This window comes from Microtus oregoni, unplaced genomic scaffold, assembly GCF_018167655.1.
Source record: "Microtus oregoni isolate MIOR12 unplaced genomic scaffold, Mior012 000000F_ref0000247, whole genome shotgun sequence".
Taxonomy (NCBI): Eukaryota; Metazoa; Chordata; class Mammalia; order Rodentia; family Cricetidae; genus Microtus; species Microtus oregoni.
This window is the reverse complement of record NW_024543059.1, coordinates 16,903,136-16,926,183: the sequence shown is the minus strand read 5'-3', so window position 1 is coordinate 16,926,183 and position 23,048 is coordinate 16,903,136. Positions and strand designations below refer to the sequence as shown.

The following is a 23,048-nucleotide window of genomic DNA, read 5'->3' as shown; positions in this document are numbered from 1 at the left end:
ATTGTTCTTCTTCTGATTCCTACCACAAGGGAGGACAAGGATAGAATCAGCAGGATCAGATCTGGACAATAGATAGATGCATATGCTTCCTACAGCTCCAGACAATAGCTCTCCAAGAACTCATCACAATTGTGTGTGTGTGTGTGTGTGTGTGTGTGTGTGTGTGTGTGTGTGAGAGAGAGAGAGAGAGAGAGAGAGAGAGAGAATACATGTGCATGTGTATATGATTTGTCTATGCGCACAGCCTTGTGTGTGTATGTGGAAGCTAGGTAGCTCACTGATCAGGATCAGTCTGTCATGTCCCTGGACCCCTGGTGCTAGGGTTACAGCCATGCACAGAGTTCTAGGGATTCAAGAACAGGCCCTTGTGCTTGTAGAGCAAGAGCTGTTACCTGCAGAGCAATTTCTCCAGTCCCTTGCCAAAACATTTAAAAAAAAAAAAAACAAGATCTATTTTTATCAGGCTTATGTATGGGTACCTAGGTGGTCATGGAGGCTGTGAAAGGCCATCAGGTCCTGCCCAGGTGGCTTTGAGACATGTGATGTGAGTGCTGGGCACTGGCCAGGTCCTCCAAGAGAGCAGCAAGAGACTGGAACACCAAGTCCTCTCCAGAGACCCCCATCACAACTTTTGAGGGAGAAGCAAGTTAAGCAGTTTGTCTGAGGTCACAGCTTACACGCAATTGTGTCAACACTTGAACTCTGGTGTCACTGGTCCACGGTCACAACCCTAACCTGCCCTGAGACTACGTACTAGAATTTCCTACCTGGACCAAGAATGGCTACTGGTCTGGAACTCCTGAATTCTTATCATCTCTGCACCCCTGAAACCAGAACAAGTGCCAACAGCAATGAAGGGTTTTCCATGTTCAAGTGCACTGCTAATCACTTGGTGGACAGAACGAACTTCATTTGCTCGTCAATGCAACCTAGGGAAGTTGATCATTTGCATCCAAGGGCAAAGAAGTGAAGACATGGAGCAGTTGCCACTTTTCACAAAACCCAGAGAGCTGTCCATGTGCTGAGCCCTGGCCTAGCATCCTGGGCTACCTATCTGGAAGAATCTCAGATGGAGCTCGTACCTAAATCTGTCCAGCTTCGGAGATCTGGCTCTTAACTGCAGCACTTGGCTGCTCGGGAGTGAGAGAGATGACATACATCTGATTGTGATAAATAAGACGCCTTTACGCTCTCAGGCCAACAAAGAAGAGTGGGATGCACAGACTGCCTTTGCAGCCAGCACCGAGCTGGCGCAAGGTTGAGCAGAGGGAGTTGTAGGTTATCCTTGCCTGCTCCTCTGAATAATTTACTCCTTTGAACATTGATATCTTGTCGCTTGACATGGCTGGCCCATTGTTTCTACCACTGCCCTTTCATAATCCATCAATTCCTTTAACACAAAGGTTCATAAAACAAGCAAACTTCCCCACAGTGTGGCCCATCCTGAAACACGGACAAGTCTGAGGAAGGGTCTCAGGTGTGCTGCTTTCTTTTTGCAGCTTCTCGGGGAGGGGGGTTCCATCCCCACTCCTTCTCCTGGGCTGAGTTGCCAACAATTGCTAACGGTAACTGATTGCAAAGGAGGGATTGTCAAAGTCACCTGAGGAAGTGAAAATCCATCTCTCCAGAGCTCACCCCAGAGCCTCTGATTCCAGAGAACTAAAGGAGCTTGAGAATTTGAATTTTAACTCATTCCCAGGTGATACTGACTCTGCTTGTCTAGGAACCTTGAAAACCAAGCCCGAGGCGCATCGGCAGCCAACTATGGTGTATCTACCTGTAAGTACAGAGGCCATGTCTACATGGCTGGAGGATACTGGGATACTGTTTTCTCCTGGAAGAAGAGGGGGCAAAAGGAAGGCTACACCCCCAACATCACCGGTTGCCCCTGCTGCCCTGTAACATTTAGAATAATCCCTGGGGGAAGGAGCTCAGAGTGGCTCGCCTCCCTTTGTAATATTCCAGAGCTCTCTCCATGTCCCAAGAGCTTCCCTTTGGAAACAGAAACGTTGCTACACTCAATCCGTCATGGAGAAGGGATGCAGATGAGTAATAGGGGCCAAACTAGCTCTTTATGTCAACAACTTTATGGGCCGTGAGAGCAAATTATCTCCATATTCACATGCCACTGATGCCACATTGCAGGCCAGGACTCTTCTTCTAACCAAAGGAGAGCCCACTGTGGTCCATGATGGGAAACACCTTGAGGCTTTTGTGAGCACACGTGGGTGGTGTTGGGAAGGTCAGGGCCTAGGTACTGCTAGGGTCTCAACTATCCGCAGATTCTCAACCTTTTCTGAGAAACGGCTCCATCATTCCCTAGATCTCAGTGACAAACATTTAGGACAATACCCAGCCCCATGTCTCCAGTGTCACTTGTGGGGCCCCAGCTCTCCTTTCCTTACATTGAGACAAATAAGCTTCCCAGGCCACTGCCCTGTAGTTATTTGTAACTATGAATTTGCGTTCCTCCAGACAGATGCTTCATGGTCCCCATTTTGAAAGTGTGTGATATCGGCCCCTATACTACTCTTTGTCCCTTTAGAACCTCTCATTTCTGAGAAGTGAAGATCAGGAAGTCACCTAGCCTGAGCCAGCATACACTGCAAAAGTCAGCGAAGAAACACAGCCACATGGGCAGAAATGTTATCAGCTATATAACCCACCAAGAAATGTTACAACCAGCCACTTCCTTTAAGCCCTTTCAGACTTCTCTTGCTGTTCAACTTCAGGGAAGAGTTTGGACAGGCTGAAAGGGGCAGAATCACCTCCCCGGGTTCAGAGATCTTCCCTTACTACAACTCTTAGCTCTAGCCAGGGTGACATTTGCACCGTCAGCGTCTGATAACATCATCTACCTCCCCACTAAGTTACCATAGAACAAGAGCAGAAAAGAGCCCAGGCCTGGAGGCCAGTTCCAAGGCAAGCCTTACTGCTAAATAGCTTGGCTGAGGTTTCAGACAGCAGTCTGTTAAATGTGAAGTTGACTTGGACCAACTCTTAAGTGCACTGCAGTAGAGAGTCACTGAGTTATTATCATATACCAGGCTTACATCTTAACTCATTCAAAACTCATGAAACTCCCAGCAGAGCAATGTGCTCACACTTGTGTCTGTTTCACAGATGAGGAAGTTGAAGCTTCGTAGAAGTGCACTGGAGAGTCCAGTATACCGCGCTCGGGTAAGTAAAATACCGGGTCAGGATTCTGTACCACATCATCCATCTCTAATGTATCCCTTATTTACCAACTATAATACAGGACATCTTTATATGAACAGCAGGGTTTTTTGAAGGGAATCCTGGAGGTTGCTGTGGTAGCCATGGAAGACTATCCTGGCTAGTACAAAGTACAGATGCTGGCCGTCCCTGTCCCAGTGTGAGATCAATTATGTAGGTGACTGTGATTATCAGTGCTATCTCTTCTTTCATACTACACACCCCCCAGCTCCTAGAAGAAATGTGCACAGGCCTCACCTGGAAAGGGCTCCTTCAGGAAGTGGCCATTGATGGTCTGGTTGGCTGTGCCCAGGGCATTCTTAGCAATGAGGGTGTAGTTGCCATTGTTGTAGTGGGTGGGCTTGTTGAAGAGCAGGCAGCCCTCGGAGACCTCACCCTCCTGGTAGTAGTCCATGTGAATGATCTTGGACTCCCTCAGGGGCTGCCCATTGTACAGCCAGTGCAGTGTGGGGGTTGGGTTGCCACGCACCACAAACTCAATGCAATGCTCCAGGCGTACCTCGGGCTCCACCAGGCTCACCACACGGGGAGGGTCTGTGGGGAAAAGCAAGCTGATCTCGAGGACACGGAGTCTCCTACAGACCAAAGAGACCTTCTAGGAAGCAGGATGGGGATCCCACTTCTCACCCTGCCCTGAGACAGTTGGGTGAAGCAGAGCTCCCACCACCAGCCAAGAGAAGGGAAGAACCACGCGTCTTTAGCTAAGCTCATGGCATCTATCTTAGCGGAGCTTCCCTTCTGAGTCCTTTCAGGGATGCCAAAAATAGAATGGACCAACTTGAGAGATTCTGGAAAATGGAACTGAATTGCAGAGGTATGCCATCCACTGAGGGACAAGGAACTTCTTTCCTGTTTTTTTTTGTTTTTGTTTTTTGTTTTTTTCCCAAGAGCTTATTTTTCAGTTTTGCCTTAGGATGGCCTTTATGCCCTTGTTGAAAGGCCAGGGTCGGAGCCTCTAGATCAGCTCTGGCCATGGACCTGCCCCTTTCCCAGCCTCCTCCTGCTACCTCTCTGGCGTCCATGATGGCATACACTTACAGTAGACAGTGAGAGCAACGCTGGCATTGCTCATGCCCACCACGTTCTCCGCAATGCATGTCAGGGTGAAGCCGTTGTCCTCGCTTGTCACGTTCACCAGGGTCAAGTTGATGGCATGTACATTAGTCCAGTTCAGATTGGTCTGAAAATCCCAATCAGAAGATAGTCACCAAACCATTTCTACAAGGATGGCTTCCTTTCCTAACCCCTAATACCTCCGGAAACCAAGGAAAAGGCGAATGAAGTCTAGCTAGTGAAATCACACAGACCATGCTCAGGATCTTTGTAATTCAGTTGATCCTCATATGAATATTGGGTGGTAAATGGCAAAGTTGGTCTTTTTTGCAAAAGAAGAAACCAAACAACAGAGAGTTGAGCACCATAGCAACAATCGAAATGACAAGAAATCATGCCATCTAGATACAATCTGAGTCTGCATGGTTCTTCCAAGAGGGACAGGATCCCAATTTCCCCTTCTTCTTTATAATACTTGGTCCCTAACTCTTAACGTGCCTGGCCAGAGGATACCTACCTGGTGGGTGTTGATGGACTGCAGCCCAGTGACTATCCAGTCCACATCAGGCAAGGGGGAACCAGAGCCATTGCAAGTGATCACAGCATTGTCTCCTTCTCGGACGGTCAGGTTGACGTGGCTCACACTGATCTCAGGGAGATCTGGGAGGACAGGGAGGACAGGGAGGTAAGAAGCCAGAAAATGGTATACAGAGCTCTGCCTCTGGGCACTTTTGGTCTTGCCCTGTGGCAACTCTAGTACAACTTGCTTGAACTCATGTGATGGTTGTAACTTTGTGGTGGCTACTATCAATTTGACAGGCTCAAAAATCACCTAGAGACGCTGCTGAGCATGCCTGAGGGAATATCTAGGTTAGGTTAACTGAGGTGGGAAGATGCCATACTATGGGCTGTGGCCTGAACTGAATAAAAAGGCAGAAGCAAGCTGAGTGCCCTCATTCATCTCTCTCTCTCTGCTTCCCGACTACGGGCACAAAGTGGCCAACTGCCTCAAATTCCCCTCACACAGCCATGACTTCCTCATCGTGGTGGGCTGTACCCTGAAACTGTGGGCCAAAATAAACTCTTCCCTCTCTAAATTGCTTTCGCTGGATCGACGTGAAAAGTAAGGACTGTAAGCTCCAGCTGATTCGCAGCCCCTCCTCTGCAGACCTCAGAACTGAGACACATACAGTGGGATGCTCCTACATCGCAGGTGTGAGTGGCACAGGATGCCATTCTAGCAACCAAGCCTACAGCTTCAATGTTTGGGGTACTAAGTCTCAGCAGCTGGTGTGTGACAGGTTCCCATGGGCACTAGAAATTCCATCCTTTAGCATAGAAGCTGGGCATAGAAGCTGATCCTCTAGAAAACAGCCTGGAAGCTCCTTGTACAGGAATGACAGTGGCTGCACACTAAGACATGCTCCTTCATGTTTGATTGACAGGCTACTCTGCTGCGAATGGCACATGACTTCTTTCGGCATTCCTACTCCAAGACTAGCCTTCCCATGGCTGGCTCAAGATAGGATGACCAAGAAGGGGAAATGTCGGTCTGATCTGCGCTCACTGCTGAGGACAAGACAGGAGAGGGCTGGGAAGGAGACCCTGACAGGTCCAGCCAGTTCTCTGGGGAGTGCGGGATGCTGGCCAGATGAGGCAGGGCTGCGGCTCACTCACCACACTGACTGATGTTCATGCGGAAGAGAGGGAGTTGGGAGCCATCGGCACTGATGCAGTAAAGACTCTGGCTGTCCAGCCGGGCCTCCCCCTGCTCCTGCCACAGCTGCATCCAGCGGATGTCGCAGCTGCAGTTGAAGAAGTTCTGCTCCAGTCTCCTGTGGGTAAGAAGAGAGGGGAAGGAATCCCTGAACAGTGGATGACCCAGCTCCCTCCCAAGGCTGAGGCCAGCGGGCCCCGGCTGCTCCTCCATGAAATGAGCCGGACTCGGATAGACAATACCATGTTTCCTCTCATCCATTGGTTATAGACTTCATTTAGATGCATAAAACCATGAGAGAGACAGACAGAGATAGACTTGAAAGTAGACGGGAAATTGGAGGGAGGAAAAAAAGGAAGGAGGGAGGAAAGGGAGGGGAAGGAAGGAAAGAGGAGAAAAGGGAGGGGAAGGGAAGGGAAAGGGAGGAAGGGAAGAAGGGGAAGGAAGGAAGGAAGGAAGGAAGGAAGGAAGGAAGGAAGAAGGGGAGGGAGGGAAGGAAGGGAGAGGGAGAAGGAGGGGAGTAAGAAACTAGCTGGGGGAACAGGAGAAAGAGAAGGGCATCTGGGAGTAAATATGGCCACTCACATGTTACACTTGAAATAAATTATCTTAATGCAACCCATCACTATGTACAACGAATATATACCAATAAAATAATTTAAAAAGTAATAAAGAAAGTGGCTGGGGAGGTAGCTTAGCTGTTAAAGTGCTTGACATTCAAGCATGAGGATGGAAGTTGTGGACCCAGCACCTATAAAAATGTTGTAAATGACAGGAGGGCATGGTGGCCAAACTGCAATTCCAGCACTTGGGAGGTAGAGACACCGATTCCGGAACAAACTCCCTAGTCAGAAGAGTTGGCATTGGTGAGCTCCAGATTCAACCAAAAAAAAACAGGCAACAGCAGCCTCTGTACTCCACATGCGGGTGCCCACACTTCCTCACACACGCTGATGCCCACATACATACACATACTCATGACGCCCTCTCTCTCTCATACACACACGCACACACACATGCGCACATGCGTGCGCGCACACACAAATAAAATAATAAAAATAGTAACAGTAAAGGAAAATAGGTTAAGTAAGGTCGCAAAAGATGCAATAAAAAACAACAAATAATGAATAAATAGCATTAAGTCCATTCACTTAGTCTCAAAAGTAATAATTTTACAGAGAATACAATTTTTACCCCATGTAAATCACTGGACACAGAGACCCTTTTACATGTGTTAAGCTGAGATGCTCATCCTCTTAAAGCCTCCCCATGCCTTTCCATTTTGTTGCAATTAAAAGCCCTTTGAAGCCTGGGTTTCTCTGTCACCTTCCTGATGTCATCTGCTCCTCATGATCAGCAAAGCCATACTCTACCTATACTTCTCCACCATCCAAGAATGTCACCTCCGCCTCATCCCTACCCCTATCCAGCCACGCCACCTCCTGCCCAACACCTGTCCCTGTCCAGCCACGCTGATCTACATATGTAGAAGCTCACTGATGTGACCAATTTGGACCTGCTTTGGGGCTTCTGCCCTTGCTGTCTTATCTGTCAGCCAAGCTCTCTCCCAACATATCTGCAAGACTGGTTCCCCTCACTTCATTAAGAAACTGTAGGGCATTCCCTGACCACCATTATATCAAAGCTACCACAGCCCTGTCCTAATAATGTCCAGCCCCTCGCCGGCTGCATTTACCTGTCTACGATTTATTACTATTTCATAACACTTTAAATATTCATATTAGTTTGTTTCTCTGTCTTCCCAGATAAAAAATTAAGCTCCACTGAGGCCGGAGTTATAACCCATTTTGTGCACCGCTGAAATCACGGTACCTAAGATGGATCCCCAGACACATTTTCACTGGGGGAGTAGGTAGTTAGCGATTTCCAAGACATATCCCAAGCCCATCTTGGGACCAGCTTTATCCCTTCATGAATTCAATGATTCCTTAATGAGCACCTGTTCCATATCTGGCCGTGGTTGAATGCTGTTAATAGAGAGATGAATAAGGCAGACCTTGTCCTCTGGGAGCATTCAGCCCAGGGAAGAAGAATGGCTGATAGGGAAAGAGTCAAGTCCCAAGCCCTGTTCTCTGCAGAGTCTCCTTGTGCCTTAGAATAAGGCAGGTGCCTTCTCTATTGGGCTATTTAGGAGAGTGATGGACAGTACTAATCAATCCCCCAAACTCTCAAAGCGCGCAGGCTGAATCTGAATGCCAGGGCCATTAGGGGAACATGATTCTCTCTCTGGGCTATTGAGGGGATCGATCCGTTGGCACCTGGAGGAAAGGCACTTGGGTCACTGAATATTTTTTAAGCACGGGGTATTTTTGACAACTGGCAAATTCTAAAATAGTTAAGCACGCGTCAGCACTTGTCAGCTTGCAGGAAAAGGGTGGCGGGTGGAGGGGGCAGAGAGAGGAACTCAGTTCCTGGTGACGAGGACAGCACAGGTAGCATGTACAGCCACACAGCTTATCATCCTCTTAGCCTGTGAGCATCCATGACTTCTCATTCTTCAGGGTCTTTTGAAAAAGGAAAGGGAAAAGGCCCAGCCGTTGCCGGGAACCTGCTTCTCACAGCAGTCTTACGAGGCAGACAGTACCATCCCCACACAAACAAGAAGGTCCATCTAATAATGTGGACTGAAAGGTGGAATGGCCAATCCTCTCTGTCAACTTGATGGCAGGATTTATAAACACCACGGAGACATTGGATGTAGAGGAGCAGAAACGAGAAGGGGAACCTGCCCTGAATGTGGTGGACTGAGAGAACGAAAACTGAGTTAAAATGGGAATGCAAACTGAGCTCCATCACTTGTCTCCTTTTCTAACTGTGGGCACAACGTGACCGGCCATCTTGTGCTCCTATCACAGTAATGCCCCACCGTGATGGAATTTACCATCAAACCACCATGAGCCCATATAAACTCCTCTTTAAGGTGCTCTTGTCGGTTATTAGACCACATCAATGGGAAAAATAACTAACAGGAGGAGTTAGGATACACGCTCCACGCTCCAGCCGTCACAAAACCTTCTGTATACTTCCCATCGTCTCTTCCCTGGGCCAATGCTGCAGAGCCCAAGGGCCCACCCACAGGACTCCCCTGACTTCCGGGGCTCCTGCCAAGAAGACTAAGAGGAGAGGTAGAGGGAAGCAATCAACAAAAGCAAAGGTCAGCAGAGCACAGAGGTCATATTCAGGAAGCACCTGAGGTGGAAATAGAAGTCAGTGGTAGAGGAGCTTTACCAGCCCGTTGGGGAGTTTGGAGTTTGTCCACAGAGAGGTGAAGAAACCACTTAGGCCACCAGTTAATGATGTTTTATAAGCACAGAGTCACCATGTACAGCTGTGTAGTTTGTGCATTTCTTGAAGAATCCAGACAACACAATGCTAGAATTCAGACCCAGTGCTCTGGAGTGAGGCTACACCACTCCTGCGGGACTATCTTCTCTAACTCACGAACATGGGTATCAGCTAGGCTGGCTGGTAAGGCCTGTATTCCTGAACTTCTGTTCTCCTTACAGAACACATTTAAACTTTTCCTGCATGTCTCCGATAGCGTTTGGGCATGTGGGTTTTATCTCTCATTACTTAACAATTTTAGAAATTGAAACAGCTATTTTGACAGGTGAGATGAAATCTCAATGTCGTTTTAATTTTTATTTCCCTGATTGCTAAGGATAAAAAACAATTTTTGAGATATTTATAAGCCATTATTTTCTTCTGTTGAAAATCTGTTCAGATTCACAGCCCATTTTTAATTGGGTTATTTATCTTCTTGACTGTGTTTTTAAATTGTGTTCTTTGTATACGGTAGATACAAATCCTCTGACAGATATATAGACAGATATGTAGCTGGCAAAGATTATCTCCCACTCTATGGGTTCCTTCTTTGCTTGATTGATTCTTTCTTTGTTTACACAGAAGGTTTGGAAGGGGTGTTATGAGAGCCTATTGTTAACTGTTGGCCTTAATTCCAAGACTAACTAATGGAGTCCAAAAAAATAAAAGGAAGAGATAAATAAAGAGAGAGAGAGGAAAGGAAAGAAGGAAAAAAGGAAGGAAGGAAGGAAGGAAAGAAGGAAGGAAACCTATATTTTGTAGGGTTCTACCTAACTTTTTTCTAGCAGCTTTAACATTTCAGGTTTCAAATCTCATGTCTCTGATCCTCTTGGAGATGATATTTCTGCAGGGCAGTAGATATGGGTATAAATTCATTTCATTGCAGGTGGACTGGATGTTTCCCCAGTACCATTTGTTAAAGATGCTGTCTTTTCTCCAATGTATGTTTTGGGGCTCTTTGTCAAATATCAGATGGATATAGCTATGATTATTCATATTTGAGTCATCTATTTTCCTTTATTAATCTACATGTGTGTTTTAATTGCAGCACCATGTTGTTTTTATTACTATAGCTCTATAATGCACCTTGTAATTTGCAATAGCCACACCTTCAGTATTGTTCTTCTTGTTCAGAATAGCTTTGGCTATCTAGGACCTTTTCTGAGTTCATGTAAATTTTAGAGTTTTTTTTTCTATTCTTGTGAAGAATGCTATTGGTATTGACTTGGGATTTCACAGAGACTGTACACTGCTTATGGTAAGAGGCTTATTTTCATAATAATAACTTTACTGAGCCATGATCACTGGGTATTTTTCCATTTTCTAGTATCTTCTCATCTCTTTGGAAACTGGAAGTTTTCATTGAAGAGTTATTTCACCTCCTTGGTTGGGTTAAATTCGAGACATTTTGCTGTATGAGTATATTGCAAATTTGAATGTGTTATGACCTTTTTCTCAGCATATATATTGTTGGTATATAGAAAGGCTACTGATTTTTATAAGTTGATTTTTCATATTGTCCCTTTGCTGAAAGTATTTTGTTGCAAATTGAAGTTTCCTGGTTTTGGGGACCTATTATATAGATCATATCATCTGCAAATAGGGATCATTCTTCTTTTACTATTTGTATCCCTTTAATTTCTTCCTTTTGCCTTATTACTCCAGCTAGTGCTCTGAGTACTCTATTGGATGGGAGTAGGGAGAGAGGGCAGTCCTCTTATTCTTGATTTAGATGGGACTGTTCCGTGTTTTTCTTCATTTAGGAAAATGCTAACTGTGCACTTTTCATGTATACCGTTTATTGTGCTGAGGAACATTCTTTCCAGATCTACTCTCTCTAGGACTTTTATCATGAAAGCACATTAAATTTTGTCAAAGGCTTTTTCTGCATTTGACATGACCATGTGATTTTCGGGGGGCGGGGAGTCTCACTGTGGTGAGAAAGTCAGAATGGCTAAAATCAATGAAACAATTGCCAACAAATACTAATGGGCATAGGGAAAAGGGAATTCTCATTTACTGATGGTGGGATGAAAGCTGGTAACACCGCTCCAAAAAATCAGTATAGGGAATCATCAGAGAGCTAAAAAATAATTCACCCTATGACCCAACTGTCCTTGGCTTATGCCCAAAGGATATGACATCCTACTCCACAGATACTTGCTCAGTCATGTTCAAAGCTGCTCTATTAACAATAGCTTAAAAATGGAAATAGCCTAAATGTCTTTCAAATGAGAGATGGATAATGAAAATACGATATATAAACACAATCATGATAGTATTCAGCTGCAAAGATAAATGAAAATAGCAAGCAAACTGATAAATCTACAAAAGAATGATATTGAAGGAAGTGACCTAGATCCAGAAAGACAAAGGCCACATGGTTTTCCTCGTCTGTACTTCCTTGCATCAAATCTTCAGATATGAGGATACAATGCTGAGTAACTAAAGAAATCAGGAAAGCATAAAAAGACAGGTAGCAGGAGGGGAAGAGTTTAAGAGGGAGTAACAGCATAGAGGGGATATGAAAAGGGACCTGGAAAAATGGAGAGGAAGCTGTAATTGCAAATCTGTAGCAGAGTCAATACCAGAGGAGAAGGATGGGAGGGACAATGAACACTCAAACAAGGAATCATATCATTTTACATCTACCTAAAATAATTGATGTATATGAAGTGAAGTGATGTCACCTGTGCTGACAATACTGCCTACAAAAGCTACAGATTGTGTGGCAAAAACCCCAGTAACAGGCATGAGAAATTCCATTAAAATTGTTGGTCAGGGAATCCTAAAATAATATAGACTCTTACTGTTGCCCTTGGTTGCCCCCTCAGAGGTTGAAGTTAAGCCCCTTCTGTGCCAGAAGCAGAGGAGAAAGCACAAGTAGACAAGGGAAGATGGAAGGAGCCCAGCGGGAACGCAAGTCAGGGCAGGGAAGGGAGAGACCAAGGTCCTGGAGAAGGAAAGGGAAGGGTCAGTCAGGAAGCCTTGGAAGACCCGAACGTGGAGCTATGTCAGATGCCTATGTAGCTGAGAGATGAGACAGAGGAGAGAAAACTGTAAAAGAGGAATAGATGAGAGTGTAGTGTGGGTGTGTGAACACAGGTCAGCTGGGGAAGGACGTCTTGTGCAATCACGAGGATCTCTGTCTGGGCCCTAGGTCCCTGTGAAAAGGTCAGGCACAGTGGCGAGCACTCAGCATCCTAGCACTGGGGTGACTAAACCAGAACCTTTGGAGCTTACTTGGTGATTAATGCATCCCAGACAAATGAGAGACCCTAGCCCACACACAAATCAAGGTGAATTGCCCGACCTCTGGGCAATACATTCACGTTCAATTCATGTGTGCTTGCATCCACACGCATGCACACACGAAGAGAATGAAGTGCAAGAGCATTTGTACTATTCTTGTCATTGCGTCCTACACAGATGACTTTGTTTGACCTTCACAAGGGCGCAGGGTAGGGAAGGCTGGGACATCTGATGACATCCTTAGGAAAGCAGATAATCGAGACCAGGGTTGATTCTATGTAAAAGAGGGAAGCCTCGGAATGGAATGGTCTGCGCTCCCCTTGCAGAGACCGGCGGAGAGGCCTGGTAACCCAGTAGAATGGCACTGAGAATCCAGATGTTTCCAGAAGTGCAAACTGAAGCCGGTCAGCCTGGGTTTCCCCAGCTGCTCGCTTGACAAGATACAGCCATTCATTATTAAATGGATATAAAACTACAAATTATTTGCCTGCATTGAAAAGGCTGGACTAGTGGGGAGCTTTCGCAGTGTCGCCTCAAGCCACATAGAGTATAACACAGTCCATCCTCTTGTTGGATTCCTTGTGTGGGCACGAACTTGCATCTCAGAGGCCCAAAAGGCAGATCATGCCAAAGTGTCCTGAGGCTAGCAGCAGAGACAGCTGAGCTGTCTGGGATGTGCTACAGATGTTGTCAGACGCTGGCTCAGTAACAGCTCATGTCCTTCCATGCTTTCGGTCCCCAGCTTTGCTTATACAGTCTGGTCCAGCAGAAGGGATGTACCTGAAGAGCTAGTGTCTTACTGTTCACCAGGGTCTGCTAGGAACTGCATAGCAACCAGGCGGGTGGGGGAGGTCCTCTTCCTCTTAAAAAGACACACCTAACAAAATGCTTTGAAGTTCCAAAGTTCCAAACAGCAGCATCCTACATGTCCCATGGATCCAATCCACAATCACCTTTATGTCCAGACAAATATATGTTGGCCAAACACAGAAACACGAAAGTCCTAGTTCTGAGCTGGACATTGTAGTTCTCTCATGCAATCAGTGCTCAACAGAAGAGTCTCAACCATAGCTGCAGGGGCAGACTAGCCACACTTAGAGTCCTGCTCTGTTCCCCATCAATAATGCAAAAGGCCCCATGAATAATACAGCAGCAACTGCTTCAGGGCACAGTTTACTGCTGCCCAGTCCTGGCCTCAAGATGGCCCAAGGCCTAATCGCAGGGCCCTGAGGAGTTCCCACAGATTAACTCAGCCCCGTTCAGATACAGCCTCCCCCCTCCCAAAAAAAAGCCACCACTTTGCAGGATCAGCCAAAGTCATGACTCTGTGTTCAGAAAACATTGATTGCCCTCCAGTCATCATTCAGGGGTTCTCCTTCTCCCCTCCGTACCCTCAGCACTGCCAGGTACAATCCAGGGGGCCAGGCTGGGCAAAAGAGGGGAAAGATTCATGTGAGCAGAGGCAAGGCCACTGCTACCAGACAAAGGGCACAGACTATGCCTCCTCACGATAATAGCTAATATTCCATAAATAAAAGATGTAAGTTGAGATAACTTAGTTATCCTGAGCAATGGGTTGAACTGTGCCTTCCAAAGAACTATGTCCAAGTCCCAACCCCAGGACTCGTGAATATGACCTTCTTTGTTGACAGAATCAAGGTAAGATAAGGGGTTGAGATCATTCTTATTTGGGGTGGGCCCTGAACCCACCCACAAGAACTGGGATCTTTAGAGAGGATGTGAAGGAGGCTAAAGAAAAAGGAGACATGGATATCAGCCATGGGGAAAATGGCAGGGGCTACAAGGAAGGCTTCCACAAGTTCAAAAGCACAAGGAGCAGCTGGCATCTGGCAATGCCAAGAAGGCTTAATCCCCAGAGTCTCAGAAGGTAGAGGGCCTCTGATAATACCGACTCAGACCGCTGGTCTCAGAACGATGAGCAAAAACATTTCTGTTGTTTTGAAGTGGCCAGGTTTGCAGGGACTACCAGAAATGGGACTGCCAGAGTCTCCTCCTCCGAATACTCAACTTTAAAGTCTGTAAGATGGAGATGAGTGTGTTCCTCCTCGTTTCTCTACGTTAGTGCTAATTCGTGACTCCACGCTTTATGGATTAAAAGGGAGTCATAAAGAAGCCAGAAATGACCACAGCAGCAATAGCACTAGTGATGGAACAGCTTGGAGTCTTGTCTGACAGCTTTCAAAGTCATCACAACCAAGACTGGGAGGAAGGACAGTGCCAGGAGCAGCCCAGCCTCCTTCCACACTGAGTTAGTATTTACCAAATCGATTAAATCTGCAAATTATAACAGAGGTAATTATCACTTTGCTTTAAGAAAATGAAATATTCCAATCTATTTCAATCGTGTCTGTTCCATGCCTGCGGGGTATTAAGAGAAGTCTGCTCATTGTGTATTCACGATCCTCAGAGTCTTTCTGAAGGGTTCTATGGTGTGGGCTGATATACCTCTGGTACCTCTTGCCATCACTTAAGGTGCACCATGGGATTCAAAATTCAAGCAACTTTTCTTCCTAACTCATCCTTTATCTCTAAGACAGTCTCTCAGAATCTTGCTGATTTTAGGACAGACAGTTCTAATTTCAGGAGAAAAAAAAAAAATAGTAGCATCTTGCCTTAACCAGAAACTCCTGAATACAGTACAATGCCAAGCCAGACTCTGTCAAATCAACCAAAGCTCAGAAGATACTCTCAGCTCGCTCAGTAGGAAGGGCACTTCCTAAGCTGGAGGGAGACTGAGTCAGGCGCTTGCCAAAAGTCCTCCCTCCAATCTCACAAAATTAAAAGTACAAGAAGGGTATTGGCACACAGCAAGAGCTCTGAGGTGATTTCGGCTTTCCTATGGCTCCAATCAGGGGAGACAGCCACCTTGGCTCCTGGAAGGACATGCTAAACATTCAGATTATGGCACTAAGTTGGGAGCTGAAAGAGAATGAATTTTGGAAACAGTGCTTTCAGGTGGTGGTCATCCTAAACATGATAACATTAGTCTCCAAATTACCATTTCACCATCTATGTGATCCTGGTCTAGTTATTTGACTTGGCTCAGCCTTGAATCCCTTATTTGCAAAACAGGTTATAATAGCAACTGCCTTGTAGGGTAGCTTCAAGGATGAGCCAGAAGCCTGTCTATATTAATTATTCAATGAGTGTCTTTCTTCTTCTTTCCTGATGGAATGCTACACATACTTCTAACAAGGGGCTCAACTATGTCCACCACAGCATCAACTGTTACATCACAGATTGTGCCATAGCAGAGAGGTTGATTGGGGCATGGCAAAGACCCTCCAAAGGGCCTTCATGGAAGAAGGAGATGTGCCAAGAAATGGCTAACTATCCCGTTTACCCTGTCTGTTTCTGCAGACACTCACTGGAAATCTCACTCGCCTGGCTTGTGACTCTCCTGGCTATCACTGCGCATTGAGTCCCTCTCCTGCAAGGCCAAATCTCCTCCCAACAACATCGGACATATCCCCGAACCCCATCCCACGGGCTCCATTAAGCAGACCCTGGCAGTCTAGATGGCTCACGGGCAGATGGTGCCATGTGGACTAATCAAGGAGTCAGACAAGAAAATCCTACCCCCTCTTCCATTTGCCAGGAAAAGGATTGTTTGGATTTTAATCATAGCCACAGCTGAGAGCCAATGCACAGCCCCCTCCAGCCCAAAGATAAATTTTCCACTCTCAACATTCAATTCTTCCTCAAACACTAGACCCCTACCAGCGTGATTGCTCCTTAGAGAGGAGCTTCTTCATCCGCCAATATGACTTTTTCTGATTTAGGACGATGACAGAAACAAAATGCTGTTTGGGTATGGTGGCATTCACACACTGCCTCACTCTGCAAGGAATGTCTTCATTCCTCCATAAGTTTTATCCAGTTCACCAGTGTATTGATCCCAGGCAAAGAAGAATGCAGAATCCCATGATCCTCTGGGAGAAACGTGACATTTCCTTTAAATATATATCCACAGAACAACTGTTTCTAAATCTCCGTGAAGCAGGGCGGCAGGGCGGCACACCACTGATTTCATAACCCGTGATTTCTTAGAAAGAACACTGGACATTTTCTCGGTGATTCAGCCTCTAGCAGACCCTGACATCTTTTGGGGGGATACTGTCTCTGGACTCCGCTAGGTTGAGAGGCAGAGATTCTAGGAGAACTAGATGCAAAAAGGCAGACTTTCTACCCCTAATCAGTTTGAGGTCATTATGCTTTGTTGTGGTTTTAATGAGGTGTCCCCCAAAGTCTCAGGCATTTAAAAATTTGGTTCCCAATTGGTGGCTGTCTGAGAAGAGTTAGAAGGAATGGCCTTGCAGAAGGAGGTGTGTCACTGGGGTAAGGTTAGGTTTCCAAAGCCCACAATCATCCCAGTGCATTCTCTTGGCTTTCTGTTGTTCCTCTAGTGTCATGACTGACTGCCAGCTGTAATGCTCCACTCCATTTTGGTGATGGACTCCTATCCCTCAGAAGCGATAAGACCCAGATATTCCTTTTATGAGCTACATGGCTCATAGTGCTTTATCTCAGAAAACTAACTAGTACCTGCTTCATCTTCATGTTTATTTTGACTGGATTCAGAATCACCTAAGAGTCATGCTCTGGATCTGTCTATGAAGGAGTTCATAGATTGAGTTAACTGAGGAGATAAGACATGCCTGAAAATGTGTACGGCACCATTACACGAGTTGGGGTCCTGGGCTGAGTAAAAGGGAAACAGTTAAGTGGGGCATAGCGTTCATCTCTCTCTGCTTCCTCACCATACACCTGTGGTCATGACTTCCTCACCATGGCGGACTACATCCTGTCCAGATGTAAGCTAACACAGACCCTTCTTCCCTTTTGTGTATCTTGTCAGTCTCACTTCCACCTACTGGTCTGGAAAAGCAAAGCTATAATTTATCTGCACAGTAGAAAATATGTAATGATACAGCAATAAAAATGTAACTGATGCAGAGAGACACCTAGCAAAGACTCGTAGCCACATGCCTTTTGTAGGATATATTAACTGGCTGAAAAATGGTGGAGGACAGTTAAGCACAGTGGTCCAGGCTTTGAGTCTACACGCTACTGCTCATCTCATGGGTGGCCTAAAATAAGAGTCTTCCCTTGCTAAGTAATCCAGTGTCCGCCAATGTGGCGTGGTAGTGAGAATGTCTACGTTACAAAATTGTCCTAAGGATTAAATCAAATAGCATACATAATTCAATAGATTGCTGTCACAGTGCCTGGCACAAAGGAAGAGTTAGGAAATCAGTGATAGTAATCATTGCTGTGGCCATGCCAACTTACCCCTAAGGGCCTCCATGAAGTTACATCTAATTCAGGGTAGGAATGAGTAGAATACAAGGATGGCATCTCTGACATTAGAGATCAGAGACAAAGTTTGTTAGGGAGAATGCTTTATAAATACGAATTTGTTTACCTTTCTTTAGCTATTAAAAGAGCCTACTGGTGCCCATCTAGATCTCAACCGAATGGGACTAAGAACTCTGGCTACAAGGTCTACTGCTGCCTGTTCCAGAATATCAGAGTCAGAGCCTAGCAGGGAGGGACACAATTCTAAAAAGGAAAGCAGTATATGGTAATAGTGTCCATTGTTTCTGGACTAGGTCTCACTGTGCAGCCCAGACTGACTAGCCTGTAACTCATGTAGCTCGGCTAAACCACAACTGTTGATCCTTCTGCTTTTACCTTCCAGGTACTGAGACTACCGGGAATCCCAGTTAGCAATACCTTCAAAATGATCATCTCTCTCTATCCATTTCTGAGATGGTTCAGGAAAGGATCATGTGAACAGTCAGGCCACAAGACCAAGGATAACATGCAAAGCTGTCAAGGGTAATGAGTCTGATCTGAAAAATCAGGGTTATAACTTATCCATGAACATAGGTCTGGCCAGGTGGAAAAAGAAGGTAAAAGGCCCATAGCCAAGGCAGAGGTCCAAGGTCTTTGCTTCCTGGTAAATGCTGTGATTACAGACAGGGAATTTGGATCTGAGTCACCAAGTAAAAAGAACACATGAGCAGTCTCTCTTAAACCCAGACTCCCTAACTCCATCCATGCCTCAGTTCCTTTTCAATTTCCTTGATTTATTCCCTCCTCATAATACACGGTCCTTCATGCACAGAGAGGACCCTGATGACTCACACAGCAGCATGAGTTATTTTCTCCTGTCTCCAGCAGTGGTCATCCAGCCAACATCTGTTTGCACAAAATGGCTGGCTGGGGTAAGAGTGCACTGATCAACCTTGGAATGTAGCAAAGCTGAGCAGTCCACACACAGATAAAATAAATATATGCCCTCTTCCATGCTCACAATGCTCAGACACCAAGCCAAATGAGTTGATATGAGCTCATGAGCACTGTCTGAAGCTGGAAGGCCATGCTCAAGTATCAATTATGCAAGTCCTTAGCAGTGCAACTGTAGCTGATTCTTGAGTGGGTTCCTAGGACTTAGAGTCCACAAAACGCAGAAAATTATAGCTACCTTCCCTAACTCTTATTATGCTAAATCTAAGATCATATAAACAAAAGCATGCCTGATAAAGTTACAAAGTTATGTATAGCAAATAATATTTATTAGAAATTTATTGATATCTTTATTATGGATATTAAAATTGTCACTGCTAATTGCCTGTATATCACAAAACCAAAGGCTGATAAAAGATGAGCTTCTGTCTTTTGAAACAGAGTGTGCATCGAAAGTCAAGTCCACGGATGGGGGTGGATCACTGTCACTGAACATGGTATGCTCAGTGCTACCCAACCCAAACAGCCCAGCCACCAGGCACTCCAATGCCTGACACTCCTCCCCACCCGACCATTACCAGCACTCCGCCACCTGGACAGAGCCTCCAATTCCGAACTTACAATTCCCGAAGACTCAGCGTCTGGAAGAGCTGCCAGGAGAGCGTGGTGAGCCGGTTACTTGACAAGTTTCTGCAAAAATAGACAAATAAAGGGGTAGATAAAGGACAGAGCCAGCAACAGGGATGCCCTCCGTGGAGGACTCAGTCACCTGAGGCAGGCGTTGGTGCACTTCTTTTTCTTCACCCAGTTTTGCAAAGGATAAGCCTGCTAAGAGTTGAGACCGTTGGGCAGCTGTGAAGGGGATGCTGAAGCCTTTCTCCAGGGTAAGGTTTCACACATCCAAGAAACAATATGGTTCTCTTGCTTACTCACGCTGCCCTCTAATAAAACCTCAGGGAGCCTATTGGAAGCAGCCTTCTCTAAACAATAGTCCTGGAGGTAACCAAGCCCGCAGGATCCTTTACATCCACACAGGCAGGGAATCTTCAGGTTCCTTGAAACTTCTTACCCACCCCTCCCCAAGAACACATGCCCATTCCAGAGATCAAGACATCAGGCTTTTGTTCACACATCTCTTCTCCTAATGGCTATTTAATTGTTCTCATTAGGATGGACAGGGGAAGGGAGCAGCCATTAGTCTTCTGAATAAAAGAGGCAACACGCCCACAGTTATTACTTTGCCCGGCTCAACAAACAACTTTGGACGTGATAACAGCCCTTAAAGGCAGTAGTTAGGCACAGCAAGAAATGAAGTAGCAACCCAGGAACAATGTACTCATTGGCTGATGGGAATGGATGGTATTGAGGGTTCCATTTAGATAACTATCCATCCATACACAAACATGTGTATATTTGAATCTATTAAGCACACAGGTAGCAATGCAAATACATACTCTTGTTCACACACACACACACACACACACACAGACACGTCCATGTGCACTTATATTTAGGTGACTTCTGCAGCAAGTAGAAGAGTCAGATATAGGCTATGCTGAGGTCTGGGTGGTAGACCATTGACAAAAAAGATGGAACCTTATCTTCAAATTACAAATGAATAAATGAATGAACATAAAGAATAGTATAAGCAAAATGACAAGAGTAATTGGGAGTTGGCTACTTCACTTGGGTGCTTTAATAGCTAATAAGAGACCTTGGAATAGAAAGAATGATAATGAGCTGAGAAACAGTTATAGGGATGAACTGGATAAGCAGGAGAGGGACTCCCGCCATATTTACAGACCTTGGGAGGAGACAACAGAAAGCAATGGGGGAAGGAGCACTTAGTGGGGATGTATCATAAACTAAACATCGCTTTTCAAAATGGAAGACCAAGACTGAAAGTTGACAAGCTAGTTAGGAGACCTTACCTAGCTTCCACACACACACACACACACACACACACACACACACACACACAAAAGAGAGAGAGAGAGAGAAGAAATTTAAAAAAAAAGAGAAGAGATGGGTTGAAGGCAAGTTCTTGGGGTAACACCATCAGAACCTGCAGCTAGCTCTGGGGAAAGAGGAGAGCAAACTGAGTGGTGGGTATTATGGTTGAAATTTGAAATGGCCTCCACAGATATGTGTGTTTTGAATGTTTTTCCCTAGCTGGTGGCACTAGTTTGAGAAGTCATGAAAACTAGAGGTAGATCACCAGGGCTATGTCCTTAGTAATGTATTACCTCTGACCCCTTCTTGTAGTACTGTCTGCCTCCTGTCTATTAAGAAGTGAACAGCCTTCCACACACCACAATGTGATGCTTTAGGACATGAGACCAAGAGACCATGGACTCTCTGAAACCATCAGCCAAAATATTCTTACCTAAGTTCTTATGTCAAGCCTTTTATCACATAACCAAGAAAGTCATTAATATATTGTTGATGTAAGATGAAGAAGCCTACTACTAATAGATCACATTTGGGCAGTTGGACCAATATGATCCTCTTGGATCAGATAACAGGAAAGGCAAAAGAAGGTAATAGCAGATGGATATAACAAATTCATATGCTATATGCAGGTTTGAAAACATCGCTATAAACCCATCATTTACACAAGTAATATCTACCTATTAGTAAAAGTTAATGTATTAACAGAAGCGCTCCCCACTTCTTAGTTAGATAACTAGAAAGTGAAACCAAATAGTGTATTGGAGAGATGTGTTTGTACTGAGACCTACAGAATTGAGAATGTGTTCAATATGAAACAAGAACAGATACTCAAACCTAAGAACAGGAAGAAATAGGACATCCCATTTTTCCTTAGATGCATCTTATCTGTGATAATATTACTGGATCCTACACAGTCCTAAACCAGCTAACTTTCTAAGACAGTTTATGATGATGTTGGTAAAGCAGCCCATCTCTAAGGGTACAGGGGACATATGTAGAAAGGAAAAAGACCACACACAGGTATATCACAAGTCTGCTGCTCTATTCTCTTCCTTGTGTTTATTGCTGTCTCTGTCCAAAGGCCTTGAACCCGCAAAGAGCTCTCTGGGATGACCCCATAGGCACAGCTTTCCCATACCTCCTTGCGGGGTTGACAGTTCTGGTGTGATATCCCACGTTCAGTAAGAACCATCTTTTTTTTTTTTGGTTTTTCGAGACAGGGTTTCTCTGTGGTTTTGGAGCCTCTCCTGGAACTAGCTCTTGTAGACCAGGCTGGTCTCGAACTCACAGTGATCCGCCTGCCTCTGCCTCCCGAGTGCTGGGATTAAAGGCGTGCGCCACCACCGCCCGGCAGTAAGAACCATCTTGAGCCATTCATCGGGTTATGCTTCACAAAGCCCCTATGACTTATTCCTACAAACATCTCCCATTACCCATGCACCTGTGAGAAGAAGTGGGGTTACACAAGAACTGTATCAAGATCATTTCAGGTAACCCCCAGGCCAAGCTCCCCAAAGCAAAGGCTCCTGCTCAGAGGAACAGAACAACAATGGGTATAGCAAATTCCCACAGTCACTGCCCAAACATAACCAGTAGCCTTCAAGCTCAGAAGTTGATATCACAGGCCATGGGCCTCAGAACCAGTCTGCTAGCCTCTGAGTCTTGATTGCTGTTAGCCTGTGTGATGTTGCAGCCAATGTGAGTGCTTGGATCAGCCAGGCAGAAGCCCTTTTACTGTCTCTGTTTTTCCCACTTGTTGTCTCTCATCAACAGCATTCTTTGGAGTAACACTTGAACAATGGGGGCCGAGGAGAAAGTGCCATCAGGGAAATGCTTGCCTGAGATGGTGTCCCAGAACGCAAGTAAAAGGCTAGGTATGGCAGAACAAACTTGTAACCCAAGCACTGGGGAGGTAGAAATAGATGGATTCTTGGAGCCTGCCAGCCAGCTAGCCTCACCTAATTACAGAATTCCAGATTCCAATAAGAGATTGTATCCTCCCTCCAAAAAGAGTGCATATGGTTCCTAAGACAAGACCCAAGACTGCCAGCTAGCTAGCTGCTTCTAATCACAGAATTCCAGATTCCAATGAAAGAGATTGTATCCCCCACTCCAAAGAGAGTGCGTATGGTTCCTAAGACAAGAGACCCAAGACTGACCTCTGGCATTCATCTATATGTGTATATATGTCACACACACACACACACACACACACGCA

The 23,048-nt window shown here is 45.5% G+C and overlaps 1 protein-coding gene across 5 annotated transcripts in view; it reads right to left on the bottom strand.

Moving 5' to 3' along the window:
- Nucleotides 1-23,048, bottom strand: part of Ntrk3 (neurotrophic receptor tyrosine kinase 3) — a 358,909-nt gene that overhangs the window by 245,580 nt on the left and 90,281 nt on the right. For 4 of the 5 annotated variants that reach the window (XM_041656673.1, XM_041656674.1, XM_041656676.1 and 1 more), the window contains exons 4-8: nt 19,499-19,567; nt 5,968-6,125; nt 4,808-4,950; nt 4,276-4,417; nt 3,475-3,771 (exon numbers count right to left, since the gene is read on the bottom strand). In XM_041656673.1, coding sequence (XP_041512607.1) covers nt 3,475-3,771; nt 4,276-4,417; nt 4,808-4,950; nt 5,968-6,125; nt 19,499-19,567 — 809 coding nt within the window. The remainder of the gene's footprint in view (nt 1-3,474; nt 3,772-4,275; nt 4,418-4,807; nt 4,951-5,967; nt 6,126-19,498; nt 19,568-23,048) is intronic. The other variant, XM_041656675.1, reaches the window with a different exon arrangement.